At 33.5% G+C, this 13,800-nt stretch overlaps 2 protein-coding genes across 2 annotated transcripts; one reads left to right on the top strand and one right to left on the bottom strand.

The window, feature by feature from the left end:
- Positions 1-1,070: 1,070 nt before the first annotated feature.
- Positions 1,071-1,544, bottom strand: LOC103863347 (uncharacterized protein At4g04775-like). The gene is made up of 2 exons (XM_009141096.2): positions 1,383-1,544; positions 1,071-1,310 (listed from the first exon to the last, which is right to left on the bottom strand). Exons 1-2 carry the CDS (start codon positions 1,542-1,544, stop codon positions 1,071-1,073), a joined length of 402 nt encoding a protein of 133 aa, XP_009139344.2.
- A 1,255-nt stretch (positions 1,545-2,799) lies between these two features.
- On the top strand, positions 2,800-3,672 carry LOC103863346 (mitogen-activated protein kinase kinase kinase 17-like). The gene has a single exon (XM_009141095.1). The coding sequence runs from the start codon at positions 2,800-2,802 to the stop codon at positions 3,670-3,672; it is 873 nt and encodes a 290-aa protein (XP_009139343.1).
- The last annotated feature ends 10,128 nt before the right edge of the window (positions 3,673-13,800 follow it).

The following is a 13,800-nucleotide window of genomic DNA, read 5'->3' as shown; positions in this document are numbered from 1 at the left end:
AACTTTGTATAGCTTTAATATATTAAAAATATAACTATGTATAAGTAAGTGAAACTAAGTGATTTATATTGTCTAAATTTATGAAACTAAGAAAAACGTAACACTTATCTGGTAGATACAATGGGAGTGGTCTTCAACACGGAAGCCCATTTCGATGATTCTGCAAGTTCAAGGATGGTATTTTACATGAGGGACAACATGTAAGTAGAAAGTAACATATGATCAAAGAAAAATTTATGTATACTGTAATTGATACACCTTTTTTATTCTGAATAGTGACAGTCAGATAAAATGTATGGCAACTGGCGTTCATGCTTATGCCTTCCGGGATGGTCTTGAAAACATGAAGGGTCGTGGACAGGTGATTGTGGTCCTTAAGATGTGAAAGGTCTGGAAATTTTTGAGTAAGTGTAGTTTATGAGTATGTGATCTCTGCAAAATTTTTGAGTAAGTGATAGTTGAGTAAAACATTTACTAAACTCATTTACACAGGTTATTTTGGTCCTCCTGATCTATGGCTTGAGACCGAGGGTGGATTATCTGACTTCAGGTTCAATCCGCGTTTACCAGAGGTTGAGGAGTTCACGCAGTCTCTACTACGCAGTGACCCTTATGTTCAGCGATATGGAGCTGTAGGTCTTTTGTAAATCTTGTTGTTCTCAATGTTCTCCATCTTCGTACTTGTCTTAAACTTGGTGAAACTTTGTTTAAATGTTGGTGAAACTATGTCAAATGTTAGTGAAACATCCTGGTTTTACCTTTTTCAATTTTCCAACTTGGAAAAAAAATAGATGAACTACAAGTTTGTGCTCATATAAACTGGTAAAAATTTGTGTTTTCACTTAATCAATTGTCCAACTTTGTAAAACTTAGAAAAAGTTGAAATTCGTTTTCGTATAAATAGGCCAGACTTTGTGTTACTTTCACTTTCTCAATTGTATAACATCGTAAAAATTATAGAAACTTTTTCGATAGATCAAACTACATAGTTATTTAACTTCGCATAACTTAGGAGAAACTTACAAAAAAACTTAGAAAAAAACAAAAAGTAGCTCGAAGTCTCTTAGGAATTACTTCTTGTACATCATAATTCCTAGAACTAAAACGACAGCAAGAATAACACAACCTCCTGATATCTTTATCTTGGGCTCCATTATTTTGGGACCTTCACTGAGTTCACTTTCACTCCTTATTGTTGCTTTGAGAAATTGAACTTCTTCTTCTAGCATTCGAACTTGGTTGTCCAACTGTTGTATCTCATCAGTGAAAGCTTTATCAACCCATTTGAAGACATGATTGTCGTTCTCAAGCTATAATGGATTAAACGTACCATTAAAAGAAGAACGAGTAAGCCTTCAATAACAAAAGCTAAACGGTTGTACCCTTAGTGACGCCGCATAGATACACCGATAATACCGGCGATATGGGTTTTGATTGGTTTTGGAGATGATCTCGGTGATGCCCACCCCGCACCAACACTTACTAGGTATTCCTGGAGTTCGTGCTCGTCTCCGACCACCGGTCGTGGAAGATGAAGCGGACATCTCCACTATTTCTCTCTTGGGGTTGGGGGGAGTTCGAATGGGAGAGAGATAAATTAGAGAAGAGAGAGAAAGGAGAAGATAGTGAATGGGAAAAACAAAAAAAGGTGTTTAATACTTCGATTAAACGATTTTGGGGTTTTATCAAACTGGGAAGAGGGAAATTCAAAATTCGAAAAGCTGGACGGGAAATTTTAGCCAAGGATTTTCGTGGTCGAAGTTTCACCAAGTTTTTAGTTTTACAGAAAACATCAAAGTTGTACTTTTTAATTATTTCCATTTATATTAGTCATACTCTACTTGAATAACTGATTTTATAGTTATACCAATTATATTATGTTTCATTGGTTTCTTTCTCATACGATCATGTACACATAAACTTGATTTCCTACCAGTAGCAAATTTTAAAATGTAACGAGGTAAGTATTAACGAAAAAGCGATGAAAACTCAATATATTTCCTAAATGATTGCTAACAAGCAATGAAATGAAATTTTATAATTCTGATTAAATCATAATTTTAATAATAAATCACCATCTCATCTTATTACTTCCATGACTTATTAACAAATTTAGAATTTACAATCATATTACTCAGTTTGCCTATCGTAGTTATACCAGTAAAGTTTAAATTGACTAGTAACAACATAAATCCGAAACATAAATAATGTGCCAAAGGGGTTGATTGGTAAGAGTTGTGATTTTAATTTTTGGCTGTAGAAATATTGCTGTGATCTTTTTTGCTTTGGTTTTAGATTTTTAATTTTTAAAAACCTTTAAATTTGGGATTTGGTATTTGTTTCTGCATAACAATTATAAAGATATAATTTAAAAAAGTACCGTGGATTTAAAAAAAAAAGATGTGAGCTTTATAAGAAAATACAAATCAAGATTGATGTATATCTACGATTGTAAGTATAATTGTGGATGTAGAGAGCATCTGCAACAATATTCAGTTACACCCAAAAAAAAAGGAAGAATTTGACTGAATATCAAAAATTAATATTGGTCCAGAAAAACATTTGACTTTGAACATACAAGCTAATTTCCGGTCAACATATAAATTTGTTTCATATTTACATATATGCAAATAAACTCTTAATTACAACTGAAGTCAAACCCCGCTTTACTTTCCAATCAAATTTTCTAATATATACGTAATGCTTTAGAAAGCAATCTTCAAAATCTCTCAAGTCTCTCAAGCAAAACAAAAAAAACCCCTAATTCTATAATTTAGACGAGACTCCATTACCCTAAACATGTCATATGGTTCGTGGTTTTTAGACGAGACTCCATTACCAAAACTAGGCTTTCTCGGCCAAGGCAACAATGGCTATGTCACCCTGGTCCGAAACGGTGATGGACTACTCATGGCTAAGAAAACATCTTTCCTCAAATACTCAGAGGATCTCGAGAAAGAAGTAAGGATCATGGATCGCTTCTTTTCAATCAATTTCAACACCGTGAGAGCCACGAGCCCTGCTGTCTCCTACGAAACCATGCCATTGAACGTGAAAGTCTGTTCCATTCACATGGAAGTCGCACCGCATGGTTCACTCAAAGACATGCTGACCAAAGCCGGTGGGACATTACCCGAGAACGTCATCGGTTATTGCATTTTACAGGTTCTTGAAGGGCTCAGGGATCTTCACCAACACGGTTATGTCCATTGTGATCTCAAGCCAGAGAACATACTCATCTTCCCGAGCTATGCTCATGAAGATCTTTGCGAGCTCAAACTTGGTGACTTCGGTTCGGCTAAGGAACCCAATGGACCTGATCCAGTGAATGGGTCTTTGTTCGAGGACAATCCGGAGTATTTGGCTCCTGAGGCAGTCGGGCCACGTGGAGTGATCTCGTCGGCGGTTGATATCTGGTCCTTAGGTACCATGGTGATGGAAATGATGGGGGTTACTTTAAGAGGAAGGAGTGATTACGTGCCGTGGAATCTATCGGAGATGACTAGGGACTTTGTGAGGAGATGTACAGAGAGGAGCCCTAGGGCTAGAGCCACTGCGGTGGAGCTCATGAGTCATGAGTTTGTTAGACAAAGTCTTGGGACTCCACCGCTTGAGCTGCTTCCAGTTCCTTCATGCTTAAGTAATGGAGTGGTTCAAGGAAGGCTCTTCTAGAAGATATATGCTGGAATGTGATGAAGAGGGCCGTGAGATTGCTGGTGGAGATGAGCCGGAAAGGAATGGTTTTTATTTCGTTGGTGTCAAGTTATTGTCGTTAAAAATATAAAAAAAAGTTATTGTCGTTTAATTTGCATTTTGTTTCTTTTCTTTTTTTTTTTTGGTTAAAAGCATTTTGTTTCTTATGTGTCTTATTAATATAAACTCATTTAGTTCACTTACAAAAAAAAAAATACAAACTCATTTGGTGGCTTCAGGGGCCTAGTAGAGAAGTTCGGAGTCTTTCTCCGACCGAGCCTTTGAAAAGTTTAAGACACCTGTTTGTCTAGTGAACAACGAAGTCTCCTTTTCCTTCTTCTCCTCATATTTCTATTGCTTCTCCACACGACGAAAAATCTAGGGTTCCCGGCCCGGTTTACTTTCGATGAAGTTCTTGAGATGGGGACTTTGGTCGTACGTGGAGACGAACCCACCGTTGTGTTGAAGAGGGAAGTGCTCTTAGAACCATATTTTGGGTTTTGCTCTGATTCCAAATAAAGGAAATTGAATATTGTGGTGCATTAGATAGTAAACATTCATGTGGTGTGTATGTGTTGGGGTTGAAATGGATAGAGGGCCACAAATGAATAATTTGGATGTGTGTTCTACGTTGCACACGGAAGCTTCATCGGACGTCCGCTTCCCGCTTCGGAACCGGAATCGGAATCGGAACCTTGTGGAAGCTTACGAAATCTAGCTTCCAAAACGCTTTTAAAATATTCTCTTTAAAAACACATTGGAAGCTTACGATTCCATTTTGGAATCACGCTTCCATTTAAAAAAAACAATGTCTTATATCAATAAAAATATAAAATTATAGTTTTTAATTTATATATAATCCAAATTTTAATAGTATTGAATAGAGAGAATAGAAATATACAAATATTAAAACTAATACTATAAATTATCTTTATGCATTGAGGTTTTTATTAAAGATAGATCATATATTCAAATATATTATGTCAATTAATTATAAGGAATTGAAAAAATATAATATTATTTATTTAATTTAATTTATGTGTATTTTCACAGTTTAAATATGAAGTCATTTGAAAATTATTATAAGAATAAATGCTTTATTTTAAATTTAAATCATATAATTTTTAGTTTTAGATTTTAAAAAATAATCTTACATATGTATATATATTCATATATATATATATATATGTATATATGGATACGTTTCCAACACGTATCCGCTTCCTAATTTTTTAAAAAATCTCGCTTCTGCGCTTCCATACGCTTCCGCTTCCACGTACCCGCTTCCGTTTCCATGTAACATAGGTGTGTTAATGTGGTTACGTGGGAGTTTAGTGATCTGCTGATTTATCAGGCGTCAGATTTTGCTAATAGTATATCCCTAGATTTTATAAGGTCAACTAGGATAATATTTCCTTCCTTGTTAGTAATGTTGACAAAATAAAATTAAAAGCTACAGCAATTTATTTTATTTTTCGAAAAAGTCTGGATATTTTGTTTTCCCTCAATTACACAATCCAACGTGGAACAACAAGCGAAAGAAAAAAACAATCTACAGCTTTTTACCACATCATCGAATGAGTGAATGACATCAGTGGGATACAAAGCTCAAAAAAAAAAAAAAAAAAAAAATAGTCTCTCCACCATTCATCACTGACTACATCTGTTCAAGTGTTCATGATCTCAACCGGAAAAGAGAGTTGCGGCCTGCAATGGTGGAAGTCAGACGGGTTTTTTTATCTGCTTTTGTGTTTCCATTGGGTCATTGATCTTTGAACTCAAATTTAGTAAAGTCTCAACCTTCTTTAGTCTTCGCTCTGATACGAGTGTTCCATACAGCTTCGCATGTCAGCTTGTATCCAGGCACGACCCTGATGATGGCTTTCCGTTAATGTGTTTCGCTCTACTCGGCTGAAGAAACTTGTTATTCACATAGTTTCTAGCTCTGAGAGTGAGAGGTGAACCATCCAACGTTAAGTTTAATTTTTTTTTTTTCTTGTTCGATGCTACATAGCCTTTTCGGTTATATCTACATGTATAGATCAGATATAAGATTTACGAGACACAAGGATCAGCTTTTGCTTGGTAGGCACTCTGTTTATTTTGATAACTGATGTCTGTTAAAAGCTCTCTGTGTCATGTAATGTTCATGTTTACGGTTTTACCTATAGAGGGTTTTAATCCATGATACGTCTTTGTTACCTATATATAGTTTTAATCCATGATACGTCTTTGCATCTTTCCAAATTGAACCATTTCCTATTTAATACACCTAACGAGTAGACTTATTTCACTTTGTTTATTGTCCGCAGTCCCTGTCAACATCTCATTTGGAGGCATGTTTGTATGTTGTAAACGACCATACTGCTCAGCTATGCCTTCAGATAGTCCTGTTGCTGGAAGAACTAGCTTCAAAATCACTTGATCTAGATATAAAGGTTGATGTGGTTACATTTTCCTAGATAGAGCTTTTGCAGTATAGTTCCTGTAACTTTCTATACGCCTATAATGAACATGAATGGATCTGAGGATCTCCTATCGAACACCTCCACGACATTATTGCTTCTGAAATCAGAGTCAGGTGTTTGTGTTTCCTACTTGTCATATTTTTTTTTGGGCCAACACACATTTTCATTAAAACTACAAGGGTTTACACTCCAACAGAGGAGGCGTTACAGACAGAGAGAGCGGACTTAGCCACAGAGTCGGCTTCTCTATTGTTCAAACGAGGGATAAATGAGAAAGATATTGCATCAAAAAATAAGAACTAAACTGATAGATATCAAACAAAATACCAAACAAGGCTGGTCTAGATTCTCTTCCTTTCAATATTTTGATCAGGGTGAGCGAATCCGACAGAATTATCAGGGACTTGATGTTTGAGAAGGACGCGGTCATAACCGCCAAACGTAGCGAGGGCTTCTGCCATCATTGCTGAAGAGACAAAGGGATGAGGTTCGCATGTGCGCGAGACAAGGGTAGTTGGCTTATCGCCTGAGTAGAGCACTCCAAGCCCACAATTGCCAGAAGAGGCATTCCACGCAGCATCAACGTTGCACACAACCGTTCCCGCAGGAACAGGGTTGTTTGCTACTTTAGGAGCAGACGTGTGAGTTACTCTTCGGTCCTTAGGGGGCATTTGTGCCTCTTGCCAGTTCCTAGCATCCACTATAGACTTAGTAACAATCTCCATCCCGGAGAAGATACGATCCTCAAAGCATAGTTTATTACGTGCTTTCCACAAGTTCCATAAGAGCCAAGGCCAGAGTGGAATATAAACCCCCGCTGGGGGTAGATTAACCAAGTCGAAACACGCAAGCATCAGTAAGAACATTGATCGATCCTGAATCGTTGGAGCTCGTGAGAGAGGAGCTAACTCCCATACAAAGGCCGCAACTGGACAGTGGGAAAACATGAAAATCATCTTCTCTGTCACCACAAGCCTTGCAGGGAAAAGGGGTAACACCTCTAGTAGCTAGATTTTCACTGAGCGGAATAGCTTTTTTCACAAGTTTCCACATAAAGTCCTTTACCTTTGGCACAGTTTGGATGTTCCAAATCCTACTTGTCATATATTTAGTATGTTTCCTACACTTTGTTCAACTTAGGCAAAGATTCATTTAACATTTTACCAAAAAAAAAAAAAAAAAACTTAGGCAAAGATTTGCGTGATGGACGCTTAAATTGATAGAGCTGATTAGGAATGATTAATATTTCAATTTAATATTCGCTTTAGAGATTGGTTTTAGATGTTTCCCTTTCGATAAACCCTGATTTTGTCTTCTCCTTGTTTCCTTCTCCGTAGAGCAAAAGGTAAAGGGAGCCAGAAGAATGCAAAGACCTCTAATGAACCAAATTCTTCTACTAGTATCATCGTCTTTTGTTTTGCAGCTCACATGTCAAACCCATGCCTCCAGTCTTTTATAAGAACTAATTTTAATTCTTTTTATATATATAACATATAATAAAATTAAAATTTGAAAAACGTTGTTATTACAGTAGAACCTCTATAAATTAATATTCGATAATTTAATAATCTCAATACATTAATAAATTTTACCGGTCCCAACTTGGACCAGTTCAAAATTTGACACAAATCGATAAAATAATAAGATAATAGTTTTTTTAGAAACTTTTATGTAAATATATAGTCCCATTAAAATCATAAATTAATAATTTATATATATACGTATTTTATATAAGTAAGAACATATTATTATTTTTTTTATTCTCAATAGAATTATCTTTATCTTTTCTTAACACTTAATATATTTAATGAGATTTAGTAATATTATATCTAAAACCAAATTTAAGTTATATGCAATATATATTATATACACCAAATAATATAATAAAATTAATATAAATGTAAAATTTCATAAAATAACAATTAATGTATATACACTAGAATCAAATAATGTTCTTACCTTAGAATAAATATATCTTAAAATATAGAATCTAAATAAGGAAATTTTATAAATTAATATCTCTATAAATTAATAAAGTTTTAAAGTTCCAACATTATTAATGAGTCATTCTTGGGTTCACAACCTCTAGGTTCACCAACCAATAAAATTTCATTATTTCAAATTCGATATCTTTTAAAAAAGGAAACAAAATATTCTCAAATTATATTATGTTTTTAAAATAAAAAAGTAAAAAAATATAATAGTTACAGAAAAAAGAATTAAAAAAAATATATATTTTTAATGTTGTCAACAAAACACTAAACCCTAAATCTTAATCCCTAAACCCTAAACCCCTGGGTAAACCCTAAACCCTTGGGTAAACCCTAAACCCTTGGATAAATCCTAAACTCTAAATAAAAAACGACTAAAACCCTAAACCCTAAACGCTTGAATGTTTTAGTGTATAGTGATTTTGATTTAGAGTTAAGGATTTATCCTAGAGTTTAGGATTTATCCTAGAGTTTAGGGTTTATCCAAGAGTTTAGGGTTTAGGATTAAGGGTTTAGGGATTAGAATTTAGGGTTTAGGGATTAATGTTATGCTGACGACGTAAAATATATTTTTTTGTAATTATTATTATTTTTTTATCTTTTAATTTTAAAAACATAATATAATTTGACAATATTTTGTTTCCTTTTTTAAAAGATATCGAATATAAAATAAGACAATCTTATTGGTTGGTGAACCTAGAGGTTCACCCTAGAGGGTGGACCTAAGAATAAGTCATTATTAATTTATAGAGGTTCTACTGTATATAGTTCGTTTAAAATGTTAATAAAATTTTAGAAAACAACTTTCAACATTTTATAAATTGAAAACGTTTTTACAGAAGTGAAAAAAAACGTTTTTATAAAAAAATCTAAAACATACTTTGTTTTACAAAATCATTAAAAAGTTTTAAAAAAACAAAAATAATAAAAGATTGAAAAACGTTTATATATATATATTAAAAATAAAATTTAAATTATAAAAATTCCAAAAATTTTAAATTATAAAAATTCCAAAAAATTTATAAAATTGAAAAACGTTTTATAAAATAATAAATTTAACAAAATGACAAATTAGACAAACAACCTACAAAATGACAATCAAAACATATCTAAACCAGAACCTAACAACAAAATTGAACATCTAATTCATAAAACTCTTCAACCTGACAAAAATCTAACATTCCAACCCTCAAATTCAAAAATGTAATATACTAAAATACCATAACTTAATTAAGAAAAAAGAGAGATGACTTACATGATTTGTGGGGGGGGGGGGGGGGGGGGGGGGGGGTGTTGAGGTCGTCGGATTAGAAAGAGAGAGAGTCGGAGAGAATTGTTGAGATTTTAGAGAGAGGGAGAGAGGAGAAATGAGGAAGAACAAGGGGCCGACTTTTTTAGACTAAAAAATCAGACAGAATAGGTTCATTGGAATTCCGTCAGAATCTTTTGGATATTGGTGGTTCATGAAAATTTTGGCTGTTCATTTTTCCGGGATATATCAAATTCCGACAAAATTCCGACGACCATATACATTCTGTCAGTATTTCATCGGAATATTCATCGTAATATACCGATGAAAATAGCATATTTTCTGCATGTTTTCAGTGGGTTAAAAATAATATTTGTCGGAATATTCTGACAAAATTCCGTCGAAATTTCTGACGAAATTTGATTTAGGGTTTCAAAACATGAAAACTTTGACCCACAATAAGGTTTGATTTTTTTGATGATTTAGATGTGGTTATCTGCAAGTTTTAGTTTATAAATGTTTATAATAGATGCTATTACACAAAATTGTTATTTTAAGTTGGATTATCGACATATATGTTTGTTTAAGTATATAATTGTTTATGCGAGATAATACGTATCCGTTGATATATTCGTAGAGAATTTTATAAATTGAAAAAAAATTGAACGATTGTTAACTCACTAAGTATTAGACACTTAATATATGTTTGTGTGACCATGTCAGTATCCGGTTTTACATTATATTGATTATTCATATTGAAATCAAATATTTGTCGGAGTTGCGTCAGAATATAGGTGCTTTCGTCAGAAATTTCTGAAGAAATTTTGGTGATTTTGATTCAACTACAATGGTCAGTTAACGGACATAAATATTATTTGATATTTCATCGAAAATTTCTCACAAAATACCGACAAATCTCTAATATTGAGTTTCCTCGGAAATTCCTCAGAATTTTCTTACGATATTTTTTCCATCAGAATTTCCATTAGAATGTGCCATGTTTTCTTGTAATGAATAATCTAATACTGCAAGAAAAAAAATTCAAACTACTTGGAGTCAGTGGCGGAGCCACATGAAGTAAGGGAGGGGCAGTTGCTCCTTATGAAATTTTCAAATTCAGTGAAGTTTTTTCAAAAATTTTGTTACGCCCCTTGCTCACATATTATTTTTTGCTAATAGATTTCATCTTTGTCTCGGATAAAAATGTATTCAAGATCCGCCACTGCTTGGAGTTGGAGCTTTTCCTGCCACAAGACAAACTTTATGATCTTGTCATTAGCCAATGTATGTCCAAACTCCACAAACCCATCACACCTTCCCGTCTCTCTACCAGGTCAACGAGCGTTGACTTCAACCTCTTCTTTTCCCTCTCCATCCCTCCCATAGCTACAGCCACTGACGACCGTTTCTTAATGGCAAATTCCGCCGTCACTCTAATAGACCTCTCCATCGCCACCAACCTACTCACCAGTCTACTGATCCTCTCCACTTCCTTGAGAGCCACCATTGTCGCTCTCTCCATCAACGTCACCGCCGTCTTTTCCCGTTTCAGAGTTGCTGACGTCTTCCACTTCGAACCGCGAACTTCGTCATTGCCTCAACGGGAACAAATCCGAAGAGTCCAGCCACAATTTTGCTCACCGTCACTAAAGCAACCACCGCTCTTTTCCACGTACGCGTCTCAGGTTCTTGTTGATCTCCTTCATCGTCGACTCTAGCATTTCCAATGTACACTTCTATAATTTCCTCTAAAATAAAGATCTCTATTATAAAGATAAAAATGCTCCAATGTATGCCTCTATAATAGAGTTTCTCTATTTTAATAGAAAATATAGAGGAAAATTACTTTTTATCTCTATATTTATAGGTGAAAATAGCATATCTCTATATTTTCTCCTATAAAAAGGGAAACTTAACCGGGCCTCGTAGTCTGGTGGTAAAGGAACCTCGGCTGGGTGCCCGCCATCATGAGTTCGAGCCTTGGCCACAGCGGATTTAACATGGTTTCCGTTTGGCCTCCAGGACCTTCCTCGCCAGTTCCGGTTGGACGCGGTGGGATAGTCGGACTAAGTGAGAGGTCCGGATACCTGAATTATCAAAGAAAAAAAAAAAAGGGAAACTCTATTATAGATATACATTGGAGTATTTTCACTTTCTTTATTTTATAAGAAAATATAGAGATAGAAATATAGGTTGGTTGGAAATGGTCTAATGCGGCTATATGTAAAGTTCATTTTTTGTTTTGTTTTATATACATTAATTTTTGTCTACGTATGTAAAAGTTTTTCTGAAGCTAGCTGATACTCAAAATAGGAAACTGAAAAGATTCACCAGATTGTACTGCGGACACAAAAACATTCTCTCTATACAAGTTTGGAAATGACGTCGCGATATCAGGTTCATAATGATGAAGTGGCCAAATCATTTAAGACAATCTTAACATCATTATTAAACAAAACGTCACTGTCTAGTGTTTACAACATAGGTATCCTCGTGTTCTCTTCGTATTGGCTAGAGTGTGGTGACCGAGGAGACACTGAAAACGAAATCCAAAAGTGGAACAAGAAGAGCGGGGGTGAGTTAGCAAAATCATTGTCTCATACTAAGCATGAGCATAAAAACCGTAACCCAACCCACCCTGAAATAAGGATATCAGATCGGTTATGGATCTTTCAAAAAAATCGATTCACGATACTTGGGACCGTGGGTTCGCTTAGGTTTAAACCGATAACCGAACTGCAACCCTAAGTAAACAGAACATATATACACATATACATAGTTTCGAATTGACTAAATCTGCAAAAAAACTTAATTTGAAAACTTTCATTATTAAATCACAAACAAATCAAGATTTTGTGTAAATATAACATGAAAAACAAAGTAAAACGATGAAAATAGTCAAGAAGAGAATAGCCGACAGGAGTCCAAACCAAACCAATACGCCAATTTATTCTTCTGATCTATACTATTAAAAGGGAAGCAGTCTTTAAAAATCTACTTATAAAAGGTTGTTGGATTTTTTTTTCTATTTTTTTGTCTTCCTTATAGATTATATGTTATCCCTATTTAATCTCACTTTGTTATCAGCAAAATAAATATTATTAATTGGGCTTTGGGCGTTTAACTTAAAAATAATAATTTAACTGATACAACCCATTCAGAAAAGAAAATTATAAATCCAATTAACTTTTGTTACAGAAAAAAAAAATTAACCAAATTAACTTTAGACCCATTTTTTACAAAATCCCAAATTATGAAGACCATTTTATACATAAATACATATAAATGTAACATTATTTAAATTGTATGGATTTCTAATAATAAAATATCTGTCACAAACTGATTTTTTTTTTATAAAAAAATTGAGAATAGTTTGATAGAAAATTAAAAAAGGAAAAAAAACAATACTTGCTTCACTATTTTGGTAGATTGATAATTAATATATTTATAAATAAACTTAACAATATTTGTTAAAAGAAATTTCTTATACAAGTCAAATGTACATTAATATATCAAAAATTTATAAAACAAAAAAAAAACAAATTATATTTTTCTCAGTGGGTTAATAACGGTCTTTTTGATTTTCAGATACTTTTACTATATTCATTTTATTATATTCTATCCTGTTATATATGAGTTACTAGATCTTACGGCTCGACCACAAGTCTGATTCGGATATGAAAACATTTTACCGGACTGAAATAATAATAATAGAACAGCTTTTAAATATTTTAGATATCTAATAATAAATATAAATTCATTTAATGTTTGAGTTTACGGTCACCAAAAAAATATCCACGCTTCTTAAGCGTGGGTCAAAATCTAATATTTCTTTAAAACTAAATGTATATATCGAAAAACAAACATATAAGCCCTAAAAAAATTTTGTATTTTAATTCAGTGTAACCCAAAACCAAACAAAAAAAAAGAAACGAAATCATATATAATTAATTTACATGTTGTAGGATGCAATACAAATTTATCCGAACCCGAAGTATTATTATCCGAATCCGATCCGTACTAATAAAATTTTCGTATGGGACCTAGGAACGTAAACCCGAAAACCCAAAAAACCAGACCCGGATCCGAACACCCAAGCCTTTCTCATACTAAAATTGTTTTAACGCCAAACACGTGGTCAAGCTTTTTGCCATGTCGACTATCCGGCGGTACATGTAATCTTTTAATTTATGATCCTATTTTTTATCTACTATTTAAAAGTATTAGTAAGACCATTTGATTAATTACTTAATATGACATAATGATTATTCTTAGTCTAACAAATCTGTTGAGAAAATATAGATTTAAATTTTATTTTTAATTATAACAAAATTTGTTGAGAAAATATCTACCCAAATCTTATTAAAAGTTTTAAGTGTGTTTTTAAAAACCATGCAAT

Source organism: Brassica rapa, chromosome A04 (genome assembly GCF_000309985.2).
Source record: "Brassica rapa cultivar Chiifu-401-42 chromosome A04, CAAS_Brap_v3.01, whole genome shotgun sequence".
NCBI classification, from domain to species: domain Eukaryota; kingdom Viridiplantae; phylum Streptophyta; class Magnoliopsida; order Brassicales; family Brassicaceae; genus Brassica; species Brassica rapa.
Note: the sequence above shows the minus strand (reverse complement) of the source record. Positions and strands in the feature narration are given on the sequence as shown.

Excerpts from the sequence above, each read along its gene's own strand:
- LOC103863347 (XM_009141096.2), bottom strand. The coding sequence starts at position 1,544 with ATGTCCGCTTCATCTTCCACGACCGGTGGTCGGAGACGAGCACGAACT. Across the intron at positions 1,311-1,382 it reads TCTATGCGGCGTCACTAAGG|CTTGAGAACGACAATCATGT; the intron begins GTACAACCGTTT and ends AATCCATTATAG.
- LOC103863346 (XM_009141095.1), top strand. The coding sequence starts at position 2,800 with ATGTCATATGGTTCGTGGTTTTTAGACGAGACTCCATTACCAAAACTA.